Source organism: Rhinatrema bivittatum, chromosome 7, assembly GCF_901001135.1.
Source record: "Rhinatrema bivittatum chromosome 7, aRhiBiv1.1, whole genome shotgun sequence".
NCBI classification, from domain to species: Eukaryota; Metazoa; Chordata; class Amphibia; order Gymnophiona; family Rhinatrematidae; genus Rhinatrema; species Rhinatrema bivittatum.
This window is the reverse complement of record NC_042621.1, coordinates 104,750,672-104,777,899: the sequence shown is the minus strand read 5'-3', so window position 1 is coordinate 104,777,899 and position 27,228 is coordinate 104,750,672. Positions and strand designations below refer to the sequence as shown.

Below are 27,228 nucleotides of genomic sequence, written 5' to 3'. Positions count from 1 at the left end.
AGTCTAACAAATCATATCCAAGCAGAAGAAACATGATCTTCCTATGGGCTCTTTGCTTCCTAGCCTTTCTTGGCACTGCATATAGTCAGGGTGAGTATTTAACTACAGATTCCTAGCTAACCACTGTTCTATTCAGGTTGCTCATATCCAATATTTAAGCCGCAACTGATGTTACTTTATAGATTGTTTATGGGAAGAAGCAGAAGGCCAAACTTTAATTCTCACAAATATGCATTAGCCTGGATGACACCATGTAACCTATCCGGTGCTTTTCATCAATCAAACATGCCTATTGCCATCACTGTGTCAGTCTGTCTTTCTGACCATTTCAGGGGAATGCTCAATGGATAGATTTGGATGAAACTTGGTAGGAGAGACTCTTACTGAGATTCCAGTTCTGTTACCAAAAGGTCATCCAAACCTATCTATGGAAACCCTTTCCATGTGAGCTGGGAAAAAAAGGGCTGGGCCTAGCCAGACAGGAGGCAGTGACTCAGGTGTGAAGGGTGTGCAAGCCTTGAAGATTACTGTTAGTGACAGCCAGAGAAGGGGGTCTACAGATGACTTGGGTGAACACCAGAAGGTAATGGATGGCGGTCGGAGACATAGGCGCCAGCTCTGTGGGTGCTTGAGCACCCCCATACAGGGAGGCAAACAGTCCTGATTTTTTCTGAACTATACAGGTTTTTGGGATACTGGACAGAAAAAAGAGGGATGACTCCAATGTTCAGAAATGGCCAGATTTTAGCCCTCCAGCTGCAGTTGAGCATTATATGATCATAGTGGAGGATCTAATGCTATGCAGTATGTTAATACGGTGTGCACTTGTAGATACTTGATATTCAGTATGTGTTGGATGTATTTATTTTGTGTTACTTACAAAGACTTCAGTCCATGATTTAATCAGAGACCTAAAAAAATGTTTTCCAAAAGTGTAGTTTAGCCCCTGAACTAATAAAAGTACGGTAATACTTTTTCAGAGTAAAGCAGTTCATTAGATGAGGCAGAAAAGGGTAGACTCAGGAGTAGCATCAGAATAGATTTCCTCACAGAAAGGGAGGTGGATGCATGGAGCAATCACCTACTGGGGGTAATAGAGGCAAAACCAATAATAACTTTTCAGTTATCCATCTAAATGGCTTCTGAATACTGGCCTCCACATTTCTGTGTTTTTCTAATGAAGAAGAGTGGCAATAAAAGTTGCATGTGTGAAAAGCCCATCGGTGAAGATTTTAAACAGCATCTCCGAGTGCTCAGAAATCTGAAAGTTGAAAGTTGGCACCCTATCCACAGAAAGAAAGATGACCAGCACCTATGCCATGGCCTCGGTAGCAGTTACTGTGTGTAAATATTTACATTTAAAACCTTCACAACTGGCAGCTCCTAACATAACCATCACAGAACCCAATGTGTCTGGATCTGTAGGATGATTATATATTTATTAAGTTATCTGCTTCAAAACTAAGGGGGTCATTTATCAAAGTGCTATATTGTGTTTTCGCATGTGTTAAGGTGTTTTCGCATGCAAAAACCGCCTTTAATGCATGCAAAAACGCTATTAATGCGTGCGAAAGCACCATAACACATGGTGCGATGCAATGAGAAAAAGGGGAGGATATTGGGGCGGGATGTTTGGCCAAGTGGGCTGGGCTCACAGTTTTGCAAAACCGTATCGAGATTTGATGACCTTCGGAGTGAGGAAACTCACCCCCCCCCCCCCCCCCCCTGTTGGTGACTAAATCCAATTCCCCTTTTCTGTTGTAACTGCCACACCAGCAACTTACCTCCATGCATTCTTTTCTTCATATCCATCCTCTAGTCTTTAGAAATCCACAGTGTTTATCTCATACGCCTTTGAATTCTTTCACTGTTTTTGTCTTCACCACCTCTTCCAGGAGGGTATTCCAGACAATCTGAAGGTCTGTATTATATGTCCCCTGCACTTCCTCTATTCCAGGGTATACATATTTAGATCCTTCAGCCTCTCCTCATAAGTCTTCCAATACAAACCCCACACAATTTGGTCACCCTTCTCTGGACCACCTCCATCCAGTCTCTAGTCTTTTTGAGATATGGTCTCTGGAACTGAACACATTACTCCAGGTGAGGGCTCACCAAGGACATTATCACCTCCTTTTTCTTACTGGTTATTCCTCTCTCTATGCAGCCCAGCATTCTTCTGGCTTTAGCTATCACCTTGTCACATTGCTTCGCCATCTTCAGATTGCCACACTATTACCCCAAAATCCTTCTCTTGGTCTATGCACATCAGTCTTTCACTCCTCACATATAGCTCTTTTGGATTACCGCACCGCAGATTCATGACTCTGCACTTTTTGGAATTGAATCCAAGTTGCCAATCTTTGACCATTCTTCAAACTTTCTTAAATCACGTCTCATTCTCTCTTTTCCTTCCAGTGTGTCCACTCTGTTGTAGATCTTAGTATTATCTGCAAATAGACAAACGTTCTATCCCTTCCACAATGTCGCTCACAAAGATATTGAACAGAACCGGTCCCAATTCTGATCCATGTGGCACACCTCTTAACATGGTTCTCCCTTCAGAGTAGGTTCCACTTACTATTACATGCTGCCTCCTATCAGTCAACCAGTTTGTAATCTACGCCATCATGGGGGTCTCCTTCTGATCTCTGGGGAGCATTGGACTTGCTCTCCCAAAAAAGTTTAACCATGAGCCCTCATAAAATACAGGGCTAAACATGCCATCCAGTGGCACCTGGGCAACACTTGTTACGCAGTAGGTATTAAAGAGGACATGTGTGCCTTTAAGCCATGATGATGTCGCCTTTTTAGATTCTAGGTCTCATTAACAGCAAAGCAAACTCCCTCCATTACGAAGCACATTGTGATACAACGTACAATCCTACCAAAAACATACTCAGAACCTTTATACCAAACCTGCCATACAATAACAGTATTAACACCTAGACTCACAGTCTATAGGGCCTGCTAGCTAAAGCCCTTTGCACAACAGACTCCTCTCCCCATACACCAGGCTAACCCATCTGTCTACTTTCTGAACACTATTCACTGCTTAGTCTCTCACTAGAGTTTTCTGTTTGCCATAAGTCCAACATGACTTATCAGTTGTATGGTTCTCCTTCACAACTGATTAGTTTTCTCACTCAGTATCTTTTTTTTTGCTTTTTATGAATGGGATCAGCACTTACCCCTCTTTGGAAGATTCTGCCAGGCCTGATTATATTTCCATCCAATGCATAGTGTTGTATGCAGTCTGAAACAGCAAACCCTCCCTCTAATCTCTTTCTCTGCCCAGTCGCCTACCTGCAAATGCCACACCTGGGAACTTTTGAGTTGTAGTTACTCTGAAATTCATTGTGGTTTGAGGGGTAAGGGGTGCATGCTTCAACTGTTTCTCTTCCATTCCCCCACCACAGTCTCTCACACACATATTCTGTCTCTGTCTTTCCCCCTCCAGGGATAACTCCTGCACTCTTACTTCTATCCTCCTCTTTCTCCAATCCCTAGCCTAACACTCTCCACTTTCCCTGGCCCCTTGCACTGAGGGACCCCAACACTCACCCCTTTCCCTAGCTATAAACACACAACTTGTGCAAAGAATCTTACTAGGCAGAGATCAGCCCTCTGCTTCCTATTCCAGCTTCACCCCCACTAGGCTGCCTGCAGGATAGGGCAAGAGTCGAGTGAGACAGAGGCTGGAGCACACATCGCAGAAAAGAGTCACTCTGCTCCTCAATCCAGTCCCTCCCCTCCTGTCTTGAAGTGGACAATTCAGTAGACAATCACTCTGCTCCTCAATCCAGCTCCTCCCCTCAAATCTTTCAGGGAACAGGAGCAGAGGGAGAGAATTTGGAGTGAATAGAGCAGAAGACACCAAAGAAGAGCTACTCTGCTCCCCTCCCTTCCAGTTTTCCCCACTCTGGGCAGTCGGAGCAGGGTGCCCCTCTCTCAGTAGCGCCTGTGGCCCAGGTCATATGGATCATAGGCTAGCTGTGTACACTCAATGGTGCCTGTGGAGCAGCTTGTAAATGATTTTGCCTGTAAATAAAATTCAGACCTGTTTTGGAACCACGGATTTGAAGTTGTGTACCATAATTTCATGCTCAGAGTAAAGAAATCTGTGCTGCCACAGAGGAGTGAGCTCATCCATTACTTTGAGTGTTTTCACTCATGGTCCACTCCACCAACTCATTGATCATAATTTTAAAGAACCTTAAGGACATTCTCCTTGATCACGGGTTTCACTTATTATGCTGCTCACCCTACTGTAGACTATTTTGGCGTAAAAGAATCATTCCCCACTTGTTCGGTCCTGGCTTCATTCAAATGGCAGTAGGGGAAACAAGGGAGACCTATCCAAAAAAAAAAATCCCTCAAACAACTCTTCTAAAAACCCTAGACTATGCTACAGTTTAGCCTGTTTCTCTCAATATATTTTAAGTCTGTGCCATGTAGCAACCAATCCTCCCTGCTTAGTCAGAGGGAGGCCTTCCTATAGATTATTTAAAATAAGAACTTGAAACATTTACATATTTATTAAGAACAAACAATACCACCTTCATGATTGTTCCTGCTTACCACCAACAGCTGCTAGAAATGCCTCTCTTGGCTGCCAGAAAAGCTCTCTGGTTACTTGGCATGATGTCACAGTGCCGGGTCAGTCTCTGGTTGCTTGGCATGATGTCACAGTGCCGGGTCAGTCTCTGGTTGCTTGGCATGATGTCACAATGCCGGGTCAGTGCCTGAGGTTTGCTGCAGCCTCATCAAGATCTTGGCACGCGTACTTGGGAACTGCTGCTCAAGCACTATGAATACAACTCAGACTCTGCACTAAACATGGCTCACTTCCTTCCCTGAGATCATAAGAAGAAAATAAGCAGAGGCGATGTCACAGGATGGGCTGGTTTTAGAGGCACAGCAGCCATGGCATGGGGGGAGGGGGTGGGCTTTTAAAGGAAGGTGAATATCGGTGAAGGTAAGTGCACCATATTTAGTTTTGGTTACTTGCAAAATGTTACAGCTTTTCTTTCCAGTTGAATCAGGCCCTCTGCTATCCCCAAAAGCTATCATTTCTTTACCCTCTCTGTGCCGCACCTCTTTCACACAAACTTTGTGGCCTTTCTTGTCGTCTTTTCAGAATGTGGGGTCCCCGCTATTACACCTGTCGTGAGTAACTACAACAGAATTATCAATGGGGAGGAAGCAATCCCTCACTCTTGGCCTTGGCAGGTGTCACTGCAGGTAATATCTGTCTTTATTAGTAATAAACTGGTTTGTTTTTTTAGGGAGAACATGATGTCTAGTGGTTAGATCATTAAGCTGTGATTTGGGACAGTTCCTGGGACATACATTCCTACCCTTCTATTAAGGCTGAGGGTCCATTTTCAGTTGCTATACATATCTGGCTAACGAGCAGGGTATATAAATGTCTATCCGGCTAACTTTAGGACAGCCCTACAGCCTGACCAGAGTTAGCCGCGTAGGTTAAGTAGCAAACTCCGCTCCTCGTGGACCTGCCTCCCACCCACTCCCAATTAATGCAGCTACAATTCTAGCCCCACAACTCATTATGTGACTAGAATGTAGCCACATACGGCAATGAATATCCCTGTTTTGCCATATAGATGGATAACTTTTCCGTTATCCGTCTAAATGACTTTTGCATATATCGACTGTACTTTTGACTCTATTGACTGGTCCATCAAATGAAAATTTCAAGGAAAAATGTAATACACAGGAAATGCAGAACTGCAGGCTAAAATAGGACCACACAATATGATATTATTTCTACATAAACCAAAAGAAAATTGCATTGGGAACAAAGGGTTTGACTTAAAGGACTGGTACATGAAGGTGAAAAGTATCCAGTTTAAAGCTCTAATGATGGGCTTGAGGTAATCACTGTGCTAACTTGGGTGATAGTGGCTTGGAGAATAAGGAGGCAGACTCTGGCTGTTTCCCTTTTGTGCAGTTTATTTACAGTGAAAAACAAAGTGCCAAGCAAAACAAACAAACAATGCAGCTGTCCTTAACTTCAGGTAACTCCCAGTCCTCAAACAGAATGTTGGGAATTATTAGGAAGGGAATGGTGAATAAAACAGAGGATGTCATAATGCCTCTGTATCGCTCCATGGTGAGACCGCACCTTGAATACTGTGTACAATTCTGGTCGCCGCATCTCAAAAAAGATATAATTGTGATGGAGAAGATACAGAGAAGGGCTACCAAAATGATAAGGGGAATGGAACAGCTCCCCTATGAGGAAAGACTAAAGAGGTTAGGACTTTTCAGCTTGGAGAAGAGACGACTGAGGGGGGATATGATAGAGGTGTTTAAAATTGAGAGGTCTAGAACGGGTAGATGTGAATCGGTTATTTACTCTTTCGGATAATGGAAGGACTAGGGGGCACTCCATGAAGTTAGCAGGTGGCACATTTAAAACTAATCGGAAAAAGTTCTTTTTCTCTCAACGCACAATTAAACTCTGGAATTTGTTGCCAGAGGATGTAGTTAGTACAGTTAGTGTAGCTGTGTTTAAAAAAGGTTTGGAGGAGAAGTCCATTACCTGCTATTAATGAAGTTGACTTAAAAAATAGCCACTGCTATTACTAGCATCAGCAGCATGGGATAGACTTAGTTTTTGGGTTCTTGCCAGGTTCTTATGGCCTGGATTGGCCACTGTTGGAAACAGGATGCTGGGCTTGATGGACCCTTGGTCTGACCTAGTATGGCATGTTCTTATGTTCTTATAGCAGGTTTTCTCATATAGTGGCTTCCTGCTTGCTCCCCAGGGCCTCTCTAACCCTTCTGGACCCTTCTTATGCTAGGCTGAAAGGATCCTCCCTTGGCCCAAAATCCCTTGCTGAGTTGGGACTTAAGGAGGACAAGGCTGGATAGCTGTGGCCGGTCCCTTAAGGTAGTCTGAGAGAGTTTCCTGTAGACTCCCTCACGGTCACATTCTCTTCCTCAGTTACACAGCCTCAGGTGGTAACATCGTCTTCCCCATCACCTCTCTGCTTGGAAAGATTTCAAACAGTTCAAAAGCCAGAAATGTAGGGAAGGGACCTCATCCCATAAGTTAAGGCAAAAATACTCCTGCAGACAAAAAAGTGGGTTGCTGAGAAGAAATATTCACTGCTTTACAGGCCGATACAGTAAAAATCGCGGGAGAGCGGGCGAGCGCCCGCTTTCCTGTGCGTGCGATTCAGTAAATAAAATTATTCAAATTAGGGCCCGCGGTAAAAAGAGGCGCTAGGGACACTAGCGCGTCCCTAGCGCCTCTTTTTGGACAGGAGCGGCGGCTGTCAGCGGGTTTGACAGCCGACGCTCAATTTTGCCGGCGTCAGTGCTCAAACCCGTTGACAGTCACGGGTTCGGAAACCGGACGCCGGCAAAATTGAGCATCCGGTTTTCCACCCGCAAACTGCGGGCCGATTTTAAATTTATTTTTTTTTAAATTTTTGATTATTTTTAACTTTTGGGACCTCTGACTTAATATCGCCATGATAATTTCTCTTGGCTCTTTCCCGGTGCCGAGAGAAATTAACGCCTACTTTGGGTAGACGCTAATTTCTGAAAGTAAAATGTGCGGCTTGGCTGGACATTTTACTTTCTGTATCGCGCGGGAGTAACTAATAGGGCCATCAACATGCATTTGCATGTTGCGGGCACTATTAGTCTCGGGGGTGGTTGGACATGCGTTTTCGACACGCTGTTACCCCTTATTGAATAAGGGTAAAGCTAGCGCGTCGAAAACGCGCGTCCAAACGCGGGTTAACAGTGCGCTCCGCCGGAGTGCTTTGGGTGGTAACTGCTTTGATGAGGGATGTGCTGAATGTTTTTAGATTTCATGAGAACATGGCATGTGCAAAGAAAAGGCTCCTCAACTTTGTAAATTAATCTTCTCCATTTTTCCTTCTTATTGTCTCTTCAAAGTCCAAAGGTCGCAGTCACTACTGCGGTGGATCTCTCATCAATGAATACTGGGTTGTGACAGCTGCTCACTGTGGTCCAATGTAAGCATTTTACTTCCCGTACAGTACAAAGGGTTCTTGTAGGTCAGTCAGACACACTTTCAAAAGGGAGTGAGTGCAGGAAATTTGGAAAGTTAGTTAAGAGTTCCATGTTCATTTAAGCATCTTATTGATGTTTCTGCTCTTTTACTGTTTTAGAGATAGTAAACTCAATTTTATAACATAGCAATTAGGACTGAAGTTCACGTGCACTTTTTCAGCCATAATTTTCAAAGTGGATTTAAGCACGTATGACTACATTGAAAATGATTGGGTACACATGAATTGATGGATATACGCAGGCAGACACACACACGTTTATTCATGCATAAGTTTATCTGCAATACTTTCAATTTTTGAACATTTTTTTATTTTATCAGTTCGTGCTTCGGTTTGAGTCCCCCGCGGGAAATTTTGGTTTTCCCTTGGGTTTTTGTTTTTTTTTTGCGTTTCTCTTGTTTCGGTGTTAGTGCGCACTAAGGACCAGATTTTAAATCTTACGCGAGCAGGGTACATTTGTGAGCACTACCCGGCGCGCACAAATGTACACCTGATTTTATAACATGTGCGCGCAGCCGTGCGCATGTTATAAAATCCAGGGTCGGCACGCGCAAGGGGGTGCACACTTGTGCACCTTGCGCACGCCGAGCCCAAGAGGAGCCCCGATGGCTTTCCCTGTTCCCTCCAAGGCTGTTCCGAAATCAGAGCGGCCTTGGAGGGAACTTTTTTTTCGGTCTCCCCCACCTTCCCCTCCCTTCCCCCTCTAATCCACCTCCAGCCCTACCTAAATCCCCCCCACCTTATTTTATTTTTTACGCCTGCCTCTTGCAGGTGTATCTTGTGCGCGCCTGCTGACGTGCGAACCTCAGGCACGGCCACTGTGCTGGAGGACTTGGGACCGCCCTTGGACCGCCCTCAGACCGGCGCCACGCCCACAATCCTGTCCCCGAACCACCCCGGACCGCCACCCCGCTCCCAGCCCCGCTCCCAGCCCCGTCCCTTTTTGAAAGCCCCGGGACATATGCGCGTCCCGGGGCTTGCACATGCCGCCGAGCCTATGCAAATTAGACTCGGCACGCGCAGGGGTAGGTTTTCGGGGGTTACACACGTAACCCTTTGAAAATCTACCCCTGTCACGTTAGTACACACTAACCAGTTTTATAATTTCAGTGTTAGTGTGCCCTAACGGGGCTTAAAGCGCACTAACTGGCTGTTTCCTTCTAAAGACACAGTAAGGAGACAGCCAATGAGAATGTAGAACCATACCTCTAGCTAACAAACCACTCCCCAATTGGCACATTTTGTAATTTATTAGTAACATTTTTTGTTAGTGCGCACTAACTTTAGTAAGTGCGCACCATCAACCAGTTAATGTTCCCTAAGTCCTATTAGGGTGTACTAACTCCGAAATTAGAAAACTAGGCGCACTAAGTCTGTAACTTAGTTAGTGTGCCCTAACGGGACTTAGTATGCACTAATTACGTTGGTGCACATTAACTCCCGTTAGACTTTTCCTTAACATGGTAATTAATAACTCCACCTCAACAGGGTAATTCATTAATGTTGCAAATGCCAGAACTTAGTTCTCTCTGTTAAAATCCTAGCTTCTTTTCTCTGTTCCAAGTTGTGTAACTCCCCTGTTTTATTGTAACTGCAACCTTTTTCTCAGCACTTGTTAATGTTTATTATTATTATTTATTATTATTTTTTGTTCCTTCTCCACTTGTTAATTGTAAACCGGCATGATGCAATACTCATCGCGAATGCCGGTATAGAAAAACTTAAAATAAATAAATAAATAGTAGAGATGTGAATCGTGTCCTCGATCGTCTTAACGATCGATTTCGGCTGGGAGGGGGAGGGAATCGTATTGTTGCCGTTTGGGTGTTTAAAGTATCGTGAAAATCGTGAAAATCGTGAGCTGGCACACTAAAACCCCCTAAAACCCACCCCCGACCCTTTAAATTAAATCCCCCACCCTCCCGAACCCCCCCCCCAAATGCCTTAAATTACCTGGGGGTCCAGCGGCGGTCCGGAACGGCAGCGGTCCGGAACGGCCTCCTGCAATTGAATAGAGTTGTCTTCAGCCGGCGCCATTTTTCAAAATGGCGGCGCAAAATGGCGGCGGCCATAGACCAACACGATTCGACTGCAGGAGGTCGTTCCGGACCCCCGCTGGACTTTTGGCAAGTCTTGTGGGGGTCAGGAGGCCCCCCCAAGCTGGCCAAAAGTCCCTGGGGGTCCAGCGGGGGTCCGGAAAACGATCTCCTGCCGCGAATCGTTTTCCGTACGGAAAATGGCGCCGGCAGGAGATCGACAGCAGGAGGTCGTTCAGCGGCGGTCCGGAACCCCCACAGAACGACCTCTTGCAGTCGATCTCCTGCTGGCGCCATTTTCCGTAAATTGCGCCATTTTCCGTACGGAAAACGATTCGCGGCAGGAGATCGTTTTCCGGACCCCCGCTGGACCCCCAGGGACTTTTGGCCAGCTTGGGGGGGCCTCCTGACCCCCACAAGACTTGCCAAAAGTCCAGCGGGGGTCCGGAATGACCTCCTGCAGTCGAATCATGTTGGTCTATGGCCGCCGCCATTTTGCGCCGCCATTTTGAAAAATGGCGCCGGCTGAAGACAACACTATTCAATTGCAGGAGGCCGTTCCGGACCGCTGCCGTTCCGGACCGCCACTGGACCCCCAGGTAATTTAAGGCATTTGGGGGGGTTCGGGAGGGTGGGGGATTTAATTTAAAGGGTCGGGTGGATTTTAGGGGGTTTTAGTGTGCCAGTTTTCCTGCCCTCCCCCTTCCCCCGATTTACGATTTTTTGACGATAAATCGGGGGAATTGGTATTGTATCGTGGCCCCTAACGATTTTTGACGATTTAAAATATATCGGACGATATTTTAAATCGTCAAAAAACGATTCACATCCCTAATAAATAGTACACACTAACACGAAATACGAATTTTTCCGAATTATCGGAAATTCATATATCGGTTCTCCTGAACCATGACGTATTAGACAGTTTTGATGAAATTGTCTAATTCGTTTAAAATGAATGCACGGTTTCTACACACTCATTCTGCTTCCGGGAATGCCTCTTGCAAATACATGTAAAGTAGGAGTGAATGTGCTTTTGTACAAAGGTTTTACACATACAACCACTGGGGTAATTTTTAAAGGCCTAGAAACTCGTGTAAAACAGCGTTTTAAATGTGCATATGCTTTTGAAAATTTAGTTCATTTAGTTTATTTTGTATTATTTTTAATTATCCATTGATGTAACTGTGATTAATGAATGTGTTTTTTATTTGCCACTTGTGGTAAGTTGTCATTGCTGTATGTCGCTGTGGATACTCATTTGATATGACAACTCATATGTATGAATTACAAATAAATAAATGCTCAAGGACTTGACCAAGTTGAATACTTAGGGGCAGATTTTCAAAGGGTTACGCGCGTAACATATGCGCGTAACCCCCAAAAAGCTGCCCCTTTCTGCCCCTGCGCACTCCGAGGGTCCCGGGGCTTCCAAAAATGGGCGGGCCGGGGTGGGGCTGGGGCGTGACGGCAGTTCAGAGACAGTCCAGGGGCGGGGCCGAATCCTCCGGCACAGAGGCCTGTGCCGGGGGATGGCGAGCTGGTGCGCAGGCAGGCGTAACTTTTTCAACAAAGGTAGGGGGGGATTTAGTTAGGGCTGGGGGGTGGGTTAGATAGGGGAAGGGAGGGGAAGGTGGGGGGGCCGGAGAAAAAGTTCCCTCCAAGGCCGCTCCGATTTCAGAGCGGCCTTGGAGGGAACCGGGAAAGCCATCGGGGCTCCCCTCGGGCTCGGCGCGTGCAAGGTGCACATGTGTGCACCCCCTTGCATGCCCCAACCCTGGATTTTATAACATGCGCGCATAAAATCGGGCATAGATTTGTTCGCGCTGGGTTGTGCGAACAAATCTACCCCCGCGCATAAGTTTAAAAATCTGGCCCTTAGTCATTTTCACTCTTTAACCTAATTAACTAATTTTAACCTAAATAACTCATTTTAACAGTCAACTAATTTTAACGTGATTTAACAGTCTGTGTGCTGAATTTCATCGCATAGTTTTAGCACCTAGGTTAACAGGTTTTTAACTCCCAATGCAGTAAGCTAATGCTGTGCTAATGCATTGGTAATTAAAATGTGCATAATCTGAGTTGAAATATGCATTCCATACAGGATGAACATACATTTTAACTCAGGAGGAGAGGGGCTGAACAAGAGAGATCATATAGGAGCATATCTCTTCTGCTTCTAATTTACAGGCCAATACAGTACAGTGCGATGCTCCGATGGCGCGCACTGTTAGCCGACATTTGCACGCGCGTTTTGGACGCACTAGCTTTACCCCTTATTCAGTTAGGGGTAATAGAGCGTCCAAAATGCGCGTCCAACCCACCCGAACCTAATAGCGCCCGCAACATGCAAATGCATGTTGCGGGCGCTATTAGGTATTCCCGCGCGATTCAGAAAGCAAAATGTGCAGCCAAGCCGCACATTTTACTTTCAGAAATTAGCATCTACTCAAAGGTAGGCGCTAATTTCTCCGGACACCGGGAAAGTGCACAGCAAAGCAGTAAAAACTGTTCTTCTGTGCACCCTCCGACTTAATATCATGGCGATATTAAGTCGGAGGTCCCGAAAGTTTAAAAAAGTAGAAAATAAAAAAAAAATTATTAAATGGGCCCGTGGCTTGAAAACCAGACGCTCAATTTTGCTGGCGTCCGGTTTCCGAGCCCGTGGCTGTCAGCGGGTTCAAGAACCAACGCCGGCAAAATTGAGCGTCGACTGTCAAACCCGCTGACAGCCGCTGCTCCTGTCAAAAAAGAGGCGCTAGGGACGCACTAGTGTCCCTAGCGCCTCTTTTTACCGCCAGGCCTAATTTAAATAAATTAACTTACAGTATCGCGCGCACAGGTGAGTGTCCTGTGCACGCGCTGGGAGAGCGGGCGCTCGCCCGCTCTCCCGCGATTTTACTGTATCGGCCCGTTAGAGCATAGCTTTTATTGTGTTCCTTACCGACTTTCTGGCCACGGGTAAACTTCAAAAATAAATGCACTGTTGACAGTTTTGGGGAGGGAGCCCCAGCAATGGATCCAGCATTAGAAATTTTACCTTTAACCAGGATTAAAGTTTCCAATGTTAAAAAAAATGTGCGCTCACAACCAGTGCACCTCTTTGCAGCGGGAGGGAAGGCTTAATGTCCTCATTTGCATGGAATTTCCATGCACGGGCACTGCGCTGACCACACATTTTTTAATGCTCATTTTGAGAATGTAAAACTCCTTGCTACATTGGCAGTAAGGTTTACTCTCACAAAACGTGCATTCAGGAGCAGGTAAACGCACCTTTCTGCATCAACCTGTAAGTAATTGTATGAGAGAAGACCTCTAGGGGCAGTGCGCCCTATTTCAATATAGGTTTGTGCCCAGAGTGGGAATGAGGGATCCGTCTTATGATTCTGGACTCGGGAGATTCCTTCTGCGGTGATTCCTGGTGGGTCTGCTGGTTTACCCTGTCCGGCAGGGCCATGCCACCACGGAAACAAGTGTGCCATCGCTAGGATCCTAGACAATGCCCGGCGGCAGCCTACAGGGACTGTACGAACCACAACATTCTTGTGGAAATGCTGAGGGAATGTGCTGAGCTGCTTTGGAGACCACTGATGAGAAGAGCTACGTGAAGGGATGGGAGTACCGATAGCTGGTTGGAAGAAGTGACTAAGCCACTTATGATATTTAAGCACCTGATTAATATCTGGAGCCTGTAATAGAAGAAGAGGAAATATAAACAGCATTTTCTTTGTTCTGCTGTTTATCTCCAGTGATTCATCCGTTTAAAGATCTTGTATTCATATGCTATTGCTTGCTGGTAACTCCAGAAGAAATAAAAGTTTGTATTTTTTTCTTAAAAAGGCGTATTACTTGATCCCAAGGTTTGGGTTCAAAGTGTGAGTCTGCCAGGGAAGGGAAGAGAAGCGTGAAAGATTTATGGCTATACAGGTGCAGTCAGATGGTCATAGAGAGGAAAGAGAGAAATTTGTATTTTTCCCTGTTTAGCTAGAGAAAATACAGCTCTTACTCTGGCCAGGTCACTACTCCATCTTCTTGACCATTTTTGTGATTTTTTTTAACCCACAGAGACTGGCTGGTGTCAGGTTCTGAAATCTAACATCAGATACTGTTATGAATCGCTGCCCGCGGGTTTCCCCGCGAGCAGGCACTCACCCCATGCTGCCACTGCTTCCCCGACGCGGCATGGATGCGCCGTCGGGCCTGCCCATGCGGCCGGAGCCACGGACTGAAGTTGCTCACGCGGCCCGGAGGCCGCCCCTGTTGTCCTTCTTTGCCGCAGCCGGAGCCACAGACCTTCAGCGTTCCCCCTGCGGCACGGAACCGCTGCCGACGCTGTCTTCATCTTCGCGGCGTGGAGGCCGCATCCTCGGGCCTGATTAGCGGCTGGAGCCGCCCCCGGGGCTTCCTGCAGCGGCTGGAGCCGCTGCCGTCATCGAAGCCTGCTTCTCAGGCCAGCCCTGCGTCTCTGGCTCTGTGCGTTGGTGCAGGCCACTGTCCGCGGTCCTGCACAGCTCTCCTGCTTCCTCTAGGCGGACGGCCGCACCTCTCTGCTACATTTAAAGGGCCAGACACAGGAAGTGTGCTGGTCCCACCTTTAATGGGACTTCCTGTACCAGCCCTATAAGAGGGCTGCTCCGTCAGTCAGTCTGCGCCTTGCATCGGAGTTGCTTCACTTTGGAGGCTCCTACCTGCCAGAGCTCCGTCAGGTCTTCTATCTTCTCCATGGAGTTCCTCATCTCATCTGATTCCTTGTCATTCTATGTCTTCGTTGCCTGAGGTCCTCATCCAGGTGTCCTGGTGTTTCGTCTTGATCCTCTGTCTCCTGATGTTCTAGGTTCCTTGGTGTCCTGCCCTTCTTGATATTCTCGTCTCCGCTCCTGAGCCTTCTGGAACCTGTCAGGCCATGCTCTCTCGGATGACGTCTTTCCCGAGCGTGGAGTAGCCTGCAGGTGGACAGGTGTCCTGTGCTCCTGAGCCGTCTAGTCCTGCCAGCCGTTGGTGGAGCTTCGGACGACATCGGCTCCGTCGTTGGAGTTCTGCTTCAACTGGATTCTTCCCTGCGCTTGTCCCATTCTCAGCGTGGTCCGTGACCAGCCTCCTCGGGCTGTGTAAGGCGCACAGTGGGACAGGGTGTTCCATGACTCAGTTCCGCAGGTGAACTGAGTAGGGCGCCCTGAGAGACAGTGCCAATGTCCTCCACCCAAGTTCTCGTCTCGTCTGGACTTCATCAAGTTCCTCGTCATGTCTGTGATGCCGTTGCATCAACCCAAGTCTCGTCTGTGATGCCGTTGCATCAACCCCAGTCTTCGTCTGTGATGCCATCGCATCGATCCTAGTCTGCCATGTCTTCGTGTCAAGGCCCATCTGCCCTCAACCTCAGGCCAGGCCTGCTGCTCCATGCCGATCTAAGCGGCAGGTCCGAAAGGGCTCGGAATGGTTGGAGGACCATTCACATTCCAACATCATCCTGTTGTTGGACATGGGAGCTTGCAGGCCTGGCAGAGGGTAAGACCGTCAGCCATGCTGGAACACGCCGTCAACCCTCGGTTTGGTCCTGGATCCGTCTGGGGTCGGCCCGAGGCCCAAGGGCACACTAAACCCCCATGCGTAACAGAATGCAAGGCCTTTTGAGGCTGTCCACAACAGAATGCAGAGGCCGTTCTGACTGTTACTAGAACACCCACGACTTCTTGAATTCTGCTAACATATTTGCCTCTTCCATCTTTTGGAAGGCCCTTCTATGCATCCGTTACTTTTTTTATGAAGAAATATTTTCTAACCTTATTCCTGAGTTTATCCCTTTGGGTCTCCTATCATGATCTATTGTTCTAGAATTTCCTTTCTACTGAAAGATCTGTTCCTTGTGCATTACTAATACTTTTCAGGTATTTGAATGCTGATCATATCCCCTCTTTCTCTCTTCTCCTAGCCTTTCCTCTCTTTTCCTCCAATGTATACATGTTTAGCTCCCCCCTCCAGGTAGTCTTCAGGACAGGGAGGCACTACTCGATAATGAACTGAGTCCTGACTCACTTTTGCCAGTCACAATAAGGATTCTCCAATGGGGGGGTGGAGGATTTACCATCAAGACCCAGGAGTTAGACTTGTAATTGTACCACAAAGACTCTTCACATTATGGTAGTGTTCATAAAATATAAAGATGAATTTTCAACATGTTACGTATGTAAAAATGACCATATACACTCTTAAGTAGCTCCACAAACGCAACTGATATTTTATAAATGTCAAATATTCGCATGTATTTAACATTCACTCCCAATTATATGTGCATAAAAAAGGGGAGGTCTAGGTATAATCCAGGGTGCAGCCAAGACTTACACATGTAAATTGATATTTTAAAAGACACCCACATATATTTGCCAACTTACTTGCATATTTTTACACCTGCTAATTACCTGGTGTAAGTGATATTAAATGTGTTTATTGTGTACTGACTGGGTGAACTGGGGGAGTGCTCAGGCTGGAGAACCCAGAGGGGGGGACTGGAGAACCCTGGGAGGGGTGCTGGAGAACCCTGGAAAAGGACTGAGTGAATTGGTGGATTTATTGATCAACTTGTTAATTTAATTTCCGCACGTATGTTTTAAAATTGGCCATATATGCATGTATATGCTGCCACTCATATTTGTTTGAAAGTTATCCTCCCTGTCTTTACTGCAGAAGTTCTTCAAGATAAACAATTTGGTGCACGGGACAATTTTTTCCTTGTGGCATCGAAGCCAAACATTTATAAATGTAACTGGGGGTTCTGATTCTCCTCTGTATACCCTCCTGGGAGCCACTCATTTCTCTCCTGGAATTTGGGTTCCCTTTGGGCTCATGTTGGGTTTTGAATTCCCCAAAGGCCTCCTGTGTACCTTTTTTCCAATGCTTGATCTCTGCTCCTTTCTCCTCTCCAACAAGTTTGTTGCCTGAATGGCACCTTGGAGTATCAGCTGGGCTGGCTGATTTGCTTCTTCTTCTTCTCTCCAGATTAAACATTATTTTTCCTAAACACTGCTTATTCACTACTACAGGTGTCTATTCCACTTGAAACCTCGACTAGGATTTTCTGCCATTGAAGACAAATCCAGGAGTGAGACATTTACTCCCTCAGCATGGGAAATCTCTCCACTTCAGATATTAACCCAGGAGCAGATAGTAGGGTTAAGCCAAGTGTATCACCACAGTGGGGAAGCTTCTTTGGTCCTCTGTAACTCAAAGGCAAGAGACTGACTTCCTCCCATCCAAGTCTCACTCAATCTCTCTCTTCTGTTACTCCTCAGAATCTCTCTCAGACAGATAAGGAGTATGGGACTAACTCCCCTCTTCCTTTAGACCTCTTCCCCGGTTCTTTGGAATATCTCAGGAATCTGCTTCTTGAACTCCAAGATAAATCTCCCTGTTTCCTAGTGAGTCAAAAACCTCCTCACAAAACGAAATCCAAAAACTTGCTTTCTGAAAAAAATCTCTCAATGACTGCTTAAAAAGTCTGGATACATGTTGGCCATCAAAAATCTCACTCAAAAGGATCTGTCACCGGTCTTGCCCACCTAGGGAGTAGAGTGGTGCCCATGGGTCTTCAGTCCTCTGGATTGAGAGCGTTTTGCCCCAAGGGAATCCAGCAAAAATCTATCTCACTACAACTAAATACATGTCAACCCTCTGGCAGGGTGTGCACAAAGAGGAACTTCTTAAAAAATACAATTCCTGATGAGGTAGGGAGGCCTCACCAGAGAGTGAAAAAGCTACATCCTCACTGTTCTGAATCTAAATCAAAATGACTCCAAGTAGCACTAAAATGGCTGGACAAAACAGGAGCAGGCAACCAACCACAGCAGTCCGGATGGGAGGGGCTGAAAGGGGTGGAAGGCTCATAGCTGAAAAGTTCTAAATAGAGAGTGACATCTAGTGGTCAATGCATAGGGGTGCCACATGTTGGTGGGGTTTTCAACAATTTATAAAAGGAATATCAAAAGGGAATTTGAGAAAAAAAGAGGTTTTGTGGAGAGAGGCAGCATGAATACTGGCCTACTCTCTATGTCAGTTAGAGGGGAAGATGATTAGTCTTCGTGCTCCAGTTGGAAAAGGAGAAGTATGTTAGTCTAGTGACCCAGAAGAAACATCTGATAGCTATGTTTCTGAGAAATAAGTGATTCCAACTGTAAGACCGGCTAGGCCTCATTATATCTAGGATGTGGAAACTTACAGTATTGGGATCCCATCCCCCTCCTCACGCCAGCAGCAATTCAATATTTTGAAGGGGGAGATACCCATCTAGCCACAACTGTAGTGGGGACTCCATTGCCACCCCTGACCAGAGGCCGGTTGTTCTAATGTCATGGGGTAGTTAGAGGGCAAAGTATGGGCAAAGTAAATTTGTCCATGCTCTTGAGGCCAGCACCATCTCTGAGCAGATTTTCAGTCTCCAAACCTATATAAGAAGAGAAATGTTGGAGAAGGGAAAGGCTAAATGACTGTTGATAACTGCAGATGAATTATCTAAACATTCATGTGTTTGTACTGCTGTTTTAAGTTGCAAAGAACAAATAGAAACTAATCATTAGAGTGACTAATCATTAGAGTTTTATTGTCTTGGTTACAGTGCGGGGAGTGATCTTGTCGTCCTTGGAGAACATAACCGGCTCATAAATTCAGAAGAAGTTCAGGTCATAGACATAGCTAAAGTAAGTCAGCTATGAACCTCTTGGATTTTTGTGATATCCACAAGCAATACTGTATCATAGCCCTAATCTTCTAAATATACTATGTGATAGTTGTTGTGGGTGCATCAATCAGACACTGAGTATAATTACCAGTGGCCATCGAACTTCTTCTCTTGGTCTCCTCCCATAATGTTTGTTTTATTATCACATTATATTCAATGCTGTTGCATGTGCTCCCTGTTCAAGGCATTTACATGTACTTCATTGACATTACTGTTACCTGTCTGTGGTTCTTCTTGCTTGAATATTCTGGGATTCCTTTTGCATAGTCCCTGTCACATTCTATACACTTTACTTTACTGCTTTACAATCTTTAGAGAGAGGTGTTTTGTAGACGAACAGCATCTGAAGCAGATTCCTAATTCCTTGAGTAACTTTTTATGTTCACCTAGCAGCTTTCTCTGAAGCCACGGCTCTTCGTTAGAGAGTGAGTTGGGTTTTTTTTGTGCAAAGAACATTGTTTGGCTCTTTTACTTTCTTGTTTGTGGCAGTAGGAAGGGGAACAGGTGTAGACGCAATGGATGAAACTTCCGTTTATGCACAGCTACAGAGGTTTTTTTTAATGTCTCATCATACCTTGTAGTTGGGCATTCATCCCAGGGGCGGCATGGGCTGATCAAATCTGATGCGTCGAGCATAAAACTTGCATCATTTCTCATTGCCACTAAATTCCTGATGAACCTGGGAAAAAACTGTGAAAGGTGGAAAAGCAGGGGCAACTGTAGTAGGGCATGTGGAAGGGCAGATCTTACCCTACTTCCATGGAATTTGGAAAGCATCTCAGAGCCATGTGGCTCATCATACAACCCAATACTGTTATACCCATTAAAAATCAATATTAAAATAATCACAAGGCCCTGTCAATGAATAACGTTAGCAGGAAATTCTGTGATTCTAAGGTAAGACCACCACCCTCTTCTTTGATTCCTTGCTTAATAAGCACCAAGGGACTTATCTAGTCCATTGTGTCCATTTCTTTCACCTGATGGGAATGGTTATTCCAAACAGAGAAGGGATTATGAGTTTCACAATGATGTTGTAGAGGGCCTGCTGTTCAAACAGTCTGGTAGTTTGCATGCGCTGCAAGATTATTTTCAAAGGGGTTTATCCAGGTGACTGCTTAGTTGCCAGGACACGTTCCTTTAAAAACTGTCCTTTATATGGTTCCGAAATAACTTTCAAATCCACGATTTAACAGCGAGGGGAGGGGAAAGCGTCAGAAGCTTCAGAATCCAAAGGACTCAGTCAACATATGTTCTATATTTTTTCCTTATTTATAATTAATAATACAAGATATAGCACATAGGTTCTATTCCTCCCCAGCGAGTATATACCAACAATGACCTACCCCGTACTGCACAGCCCTCCTTCCCATGAAGACAACTATTCAGCCCCAATCTGAATGCATGCAAACCCCATGTGTGTTTCTGTTGCCTCCTTTGGCAGACCCTTCCCCTGACTTGCCATCCTCTGTGGGAAACATTACAGCTCAATGCCCAATCTAATCCTGCTCTCCGCTTCACCATGGGTTGGGTAGATGAAAAAGCTGCAGTTTAATGAGCTTTCCAGATGTGTGAATGCTGTGATCAAATATTAACTGCTGATCCTTTGCTTTGTTTGTTTTTATTTAACTAGGTCTTTATCAATCCTGATTGGGCTGGGATTGGAACCACAGATGTAGCCCTGGTGAAACTGGCTTCTCCAGCAGTGTTCGATGACCACGTATCTCCTGTCTGCCTGGCTACTGTGGATAATTTTCCAGCAGGAACAAAGCTGGTCACCACTGGCTGGGGGCGAGATAAACTCAATTGTACGTACACTTTATGACATAGTGGGGCAGATTTTAAAAGGTATGCACGTGGTGTACATTTGTGCGTGCTACCCGGTGTGCACAAATGTATGCCTGATTTTATAACATGCACGCACAGGCGCGCGCATGTTATAAAATCCTGGGTCGGCACGCGCAAGGGGGTGCACAATTGTGCATCTTGCGTGTGCCGAGCCGCGCAGCCTTCCCCCGTTCCCCCTAACCTGATCTTCCCACCCCTTCCACTAACCTTTTCCCCCTCCCCAAGCCCTACTCTAACCCCCCCCCCTGCCCTTTATCATACCTTTTGCACCTGTCTCTGGGCAGGCGCAAGTTGCGCGCGCCGGCCCTCGATCCTGGGCACAGCGGCAAATGGCCGCTGTGTCTGGAGCCTCCGACCATGCCCCAGACCACCCATGCCCCACCCCTTTTTGCAAGCCCCGGGACGTACATGTGTCCTGGGGCTTTACGTGCATCACCGGGTCTTTTGAAAATAGGCCCGGCGCGCACAACCCCCCTACGCGCGTAAATCCAGATTTACGTGCATAGGGCTTTTAAAATCTGCCCCAGTATGTATAACCTCGCTTCAGATAGTCCCTGGTAGGGGCCAAGGGGAACACCTCAATTCAGATTTTTATAGGTCAGTTCTCAAAAACAGATGTCAATTCATTCGGATAATTCAAGATTTCCTATGGGGGGGGGGATGGTAAACTTCTGGGCCCTTTTGCATTGCTTAGCTCCTGAAATGCCCTTTTAGTCAGCACAGCTAATCTTATGAAGGTAAATAGAAGCAATAATTGTGCTGGAAGCTGGATGGCTTGTTAAGATGAAATGAAAAGTTCTTTTACAGCTCATTGATGTTAAAGTCCAATTGAGGTACAATCAGAATTTCCAGTACATTTGTGATCTTCTACTTCCAGCAAATATCTTCCTTTTGAATCAAGCCAATTTCTGTGAGGATGTAATGTCTTACCCTTCAAAGTCCATAAAGTTAAAGTTCTGCTCTTCCCATTGTAGAATTTAGACCCCATTAATCGTCTGAATGGAAAAAGTGCCAGTTATCATACCTCTCCTGTAGTCTTCCCTATTCTCCCGGTCAGTACCGGGCTGGCACCATGTTACTCCGCTCCTCCCACGTGTGTTCTCACCTGGGTTGGTAATGAATTACTCTTGAACGACACTCCCAACTCCTACTCTCTGGTAATGAATGTGAACTCCTTCCTTCTTGATGAGACAGCTAATCTTCAGATGCTTTCTAAGCAAAAGACACCGCTTCCTTCTAGATAACATAAAATCTGAGACCCAAGGCCCTAGGCTACTCAGTGAGCACCAAAAAAAGGGGGAAGCAAATCTTACTCAAAATGGAAATCAAATAAGAGCCAGGAAGGGAGGAAAAAAACTCCTTAGACAACAAAAAGGTTTCCAAAAATCTGGACCGAAATTTAAGGGTAAGGCACTCTGTCTCCAGTTCTTTCCTCAGACCTCTGTCCATGAGAACCCCAGAGTCCCTTTCCCTTTAAAATAATCAAAAGTGGGGAGAGCGCACACAGCTTGTCCTACAGCAGGGCACTTCAGAAGAAAACTAAACTAAGAATGCACATCCTAAAATGGTGGCAGGGTTTATTTATATATACGGTCAGAGCATACCATCTGTTTCTCGCACTTGGGGAAGCCAGAACCCACAAATCCAACTAATTACATCACTCTACTCCCCTCCCAAAGGATTGGATCAGTCTTTTTAGTAGGGGATTCTTTAGGTCTGCTACATAAGCAAAACCACTTGTCAACCATTTCCAAATATATGGGCCATTCTAAATGAGAAATATTAGACAAATGGTGACTTTTGTGCTGTGAAGTATTTAAAAAGTCCTATGCAGCAAACATCACCCACTTTTAGATACAACTGTTCATACAAAGGCGTTATGTTTAAATTTGTGTAAACAACTCCCTCGTGATGACCTGTGAGAGCATCCATATTTTACAGGGAGTTATATATTACGCCACTGGTACATGCAAAGTGCAAACTGTAATGGCTTTTACAGACCTAGCGGTTTATTTTGCATCAGGTTTAGAAATTAACAACGGTCTACCATGTTTATGGCAGCACTTCCCCAGACTGGAATATCAGTTCTGCTGGGAACAGTGTCCTTCATGGACACTTCCTCCTTCTGCATGAAAGAGTAATAATCCCAGATAATATTGGGTGCCACGGGTCTGATTAGAAAATAACTTCCAAGGGTATTTTGATATGTTGCCTCTATATATTACATCCTATAAGCTGCAGAAGAAATCTTCATTGGCACAATGCAAGCATTGGCAGTAAATCTGAGAGACTGAGATGGCATCCAACATGCCCTGACTTAAGAGTGAGGTTCATTCCTGCGCATAGCTAACCCATTTGGAGACACTACCCCTGTGAGATATCTTTTGCAGTTTTATAGTGCATAAATGTAGTAACAAGAAGTTCCACCCAGAACTATAGAGCCTGCTTCTTGGGACACGAGCATCCACAGGCTTACTATTGGGCCAATGCTGTAAAGTGCGCTCAGGCTGAGCGCACTGTTAACCCCCGTTTGGCTGCGCGTTTTCCACGCGCTATGGGGTAATAGCGTGTGGAAAACACGCGGCCAAACCCCCCCCCCCCCCCCATACTAATAGTGTCTACAACATGCAAATGCATGTTGATGGCCCTATTAGTCATTCCCGTGCGATACAGAAAGGAAAATGTGCAGCGAAACCGCACGTTTTACTTACAGAAATTAACACCTGCCAAAGGCAGCGTTAATTTCGGCCAGCACCGGGAAAGTGTACAGAAAAGCAGAAAAAACTGCTTTTCTGTACACCCTCCGACTTAATATCATAGTAATATTAAGTCGGAGGCCCCAAAAATAAAAAAAATCTAAAATTTTTAAAAAAAAATTTTAAATCTGCCCGCAGCCCGTGGGTTGAAAGACGTATGCTCAATTTGCCGGCGTCCGTTTTCCAAACCCGTGGCTGTCAGAGGGTTCGAGAACCGACACCGGTAAAATTGAGCATCGGCTGTCAAACCCGCTGACAGCCGCCGCTTCTGTCAAAAAAGAGACGCTAGGGACTCGCTAGTGTCTCTAGCGCCTCCTTTTACCGCAGGCCCTCATTTACATATTTTATTTTTCTGAATCGCACGCCCAGGAGAGTGGCCTGGGCGCGTGCCGGGAGAGCAGGCACTCGCCGGATCTCCCGCAAGTTTTTCTGTATCGGCCCATATATGCATGGATCCAAAATCCCTCCACTTCCCATCAGAGTCTAATGTCACCCCTTACATATTTTGCAGTTTTGATGTGGACAGGATACCAAACACAATCCAGAGAGGGACGCCCAGACACAGTGATCTCGTATGCCTGTTTTCATTCCAGAAAGCAGGCTAAAAATCTTTTTAACTAAACGGAAGACTGGCCTCTGATGGACTCTTCATAAATTCTTTATTATATTTTTTTTTCTTATAGCATACGAAAGTGCTGTCCGACTGCAGCAGGTATCACTGCCCTTAGTGAGTGAGGAGGACTGCAAGGCTCAGTGGGGAGATACAGTAAATGAATCCATGATCTGTGGGGGCGCAGCTGGTGCTTCTTCCTGTCATGTAAGTATGGCACCCAATGGTATATTTCAGTTGTAGCAGATGAATGTTAAATACGGCACTTCATGTATAGGGGATACTGTTTTACGTACGTACCCTGTTCCGGACATTACGCAGTACACTTCAGTTATTCCGTATAATTTTACCACCTTCTTCACTTAGATAACCATTGTGGAGACAGTTTTATATAAACCACGCTATTTGCAATGTAAGCGGGCAAAATTTTAGCCTGCATTCATTGCGGTCAGTTTTCAAAGGGAAATGTACGGCAACTTACTAAAACCAAAACCTCTAACGTATTCGCAGCTTCTATTGGACATTGGAAAATCCTCCCATGTATTCCTCCCATGACCTAAACATGCATCTCTTTAACCCGGCAAAAGGTGCACATGCTCAGAAACCCATAGATGCTTTTAGCTGGGTAAAAGACATCATTTTCATACAAGTCATTTTATGCAAATAAATCGTTATTCTTCCAGGTAAAGGCTTTCAGAATTGTCCTACAAATGGCTTTTACCATTATGAGATGCAGCAATTTGCTTTGCAAGTTGCGTTTGGTCTCCATATTGCAATATTACACCGCTGCAAGTTATGTTGATGTTTAGTTTCCGCAGGGTGACATGGCTGTATTATTTTTACACATTGTTTAATAATATGTATGCAGTTGTCAATGTTTTATCATATGTCTGTCTGCAGTTATATTTTATTGCTGTTCCCTGTCAAGTGCCACACTGCAGAAGGGAATTGTGGGTACTTCTGGACCTTCAAGCGAATTTTAACTAGTAAACTGAGCAGATATGGCATGCAATTCATATTAGATCCTCATGTAGGAGACGCAAAGATCCCATGTTGGCACGATTTATAAGTACACCATAAAAGGTGAATTTTAAAAGCCTGCTGCCCGCATCTACGCGCCTACCCTATTTTAAATAGTGACCAGACATTTGCATAAAACCCACTGCGCGCACATCTGCAAAGTTTCCAAAAAGAGGCAGGGCGTAGGCATGGTCTGGGTGGGGCATGGGCATTTTGGGGTCTGTCCGAGAGATGTGCATGTAAATACGCTTCTGCTCTGGTGCGCACCGAGGCCCCCTGCCACTTAACTTTACTTCTGCTACGCAGGAGGGGTAAGTTCAGAAATAAAAAGATCGAGCCATTTCTCAGGGGCTTAAAGGGGCCTGGGTAACTGGAAGGAGTGTAGGCTATCAAACCAGGGGGTTTGGAGGACCTAGCTGTTAACTGGGCAAACTGGTAGATGAGCTGGTACACTGGGAATGGCGTGGGCATGCCCCCCTTTTTAAATTCCCCGACTTATGCGGTAGAAGCAGGATTTGCATGCCCGTGCACGCACCCACTTAAAATTTGTTGCACACTTGCACGCAGCCAGGCTATTTTTTAAATCATGCACACATCATATATATGCACAAGTTCTAAAATGGCCGCGTCCCTGGGTGGGTGCCAATGCACACGCACCAATGTGTGCCCGTGTGCCACTTTGAAAATTACTGTCTTAGTTCTTAGCAGAGTGCTTGTGTTAAGACCAGAGTTAAAGACTTTTCTATGAAACAGCACTTTGAACAGTCACCTTCTTACTTAATGAGCGGGATTTAGAGATTTTCAAGACAGAACATCCTGATAGTCATTCATGAGGGTAATGTCTTTAAACCAAGCAAACATTCTACTCAGGTTATCCTTCTAAAGATGAGAGGAAACTGAGAGATGTTTAATAAAATAACGTTCTTCTTCTCTTCCTAGGGTGACTCCGGTGGTCCTTTGGTCATCAAGGTTGGTGGGGTATGGAATCAGGTTGGCATTGTCTCCTGGGGATCCAGCTCCTGTAATGTGAAGCTTCCTGCCGCATACGCCCGCATCACCTTTGCACTTCCATGGATCAGGGGCATTATTGCTGCTAATTAAAAACAAAAAGAGCGAGGAAAACACAGAATCCAGGAAGCGTGGCATTAAAACATCTCTAAGGAATGAAAAGACAAATGGCAGCCCAATCAAAGGCAGCGCTGTAACAAAATGGAAGTTCAGCTACACCTTGTGGACAGTCGCATGCAAAACTAATGCCATCGCCTCTCCCTGGTATTTAGAATTTCAGATCAGAAGGGATGTCTCTGCAAAATAATAAAAAAACATTTTCTCTTCTTCTGAAGCTGTTTGAGTTATTTGGTCACACATGTACAGAAATTATATACCGTATATACTATCTAAGGGGGTCATTTATCAAAGTGCTATATGGTGTTTTCGCAATGTTCTCTCAACATAACTTGATAGACTCTCTACATGGGTAACATCAAGCTAGGTTGAGAGATCATTGTACAAATCTCATCTTTGGGTGAGTTTCCTCACTCCGAGGGTCATCAAATCTTCACAAGAGTGCACTGTTCTGTTCGTACATCACACTCTGAATGTCAAAGTGGCCCAGGCAGAATACCTATGTGAAGCATTAATATAAACCCCTTTTCCTATCACATGCAATATTTAGTGCATTTTGATAAATCCAGGCCTAAGTTGGTTCCTGAGACAACAGAGGATTAAGTTACTTATTTATTAAAAATATTAATGTTTTGCCTACAACAAATGTTCTAGGCAAACTACAAAATATAAAATAAAACAGCAGGTCTCAGGGGATGATGACAGAGGAGGAAGGGGAGGAGTTACCCAGCTCTCAGTACAGCTTGCATTAAGCATTGAAAACAAGCTCAGTCAATTAGCAAACTCAGAGCAGAGTGCAATCAGCAGACTTGGTTAAGGTCACAAAATCATCAGGGCTCCTTTAACCATTAGGCCACTTCTTCACGCCAACCTATATATATTGTTCCCCATTTTGGTATTATGTGAAAATCGGTACTTAAAAATAAAATTGCCATTGCCATATATAGAGAGAGAGAGAGAGAGAGATCTTGCCTATTAGACAATTAAGTCCTCTTGAATCTCAATTTAAAAGTTTTAACTTCCAAGA

General features: G+C 45.3%; 1 protein-coding gene across 1 annotated transcript; it reads left to right on the top strand.

Moving 5' to 3' along the window:
• Positions 1–26,413, top strand: LOC115095332 (chymotrypsinogen B-like). The gene is made up of 7 exons (XM_029608858.1): positions 1–90; positions 5,141–5,244; positions 7,939–8,018; positions 18,720–18,801; positions 20,476–20,650; positions 24,130–24,263; positions 26,016–26,413. The coding sequence occupies exons 1-7, from the start codon at positions 33–35 to the stop codon at positions 26,175–26,177; spliced, it is 795 nt and encodes a 264-aa protein (XP_029464718.1). The 5' UTR covers positions 1–32; the 3' UTR covers positions 26,178–26,413.
• The last annotated feature ends 815 nt before the right edge of the window (positions 26,414–27,228 follow it).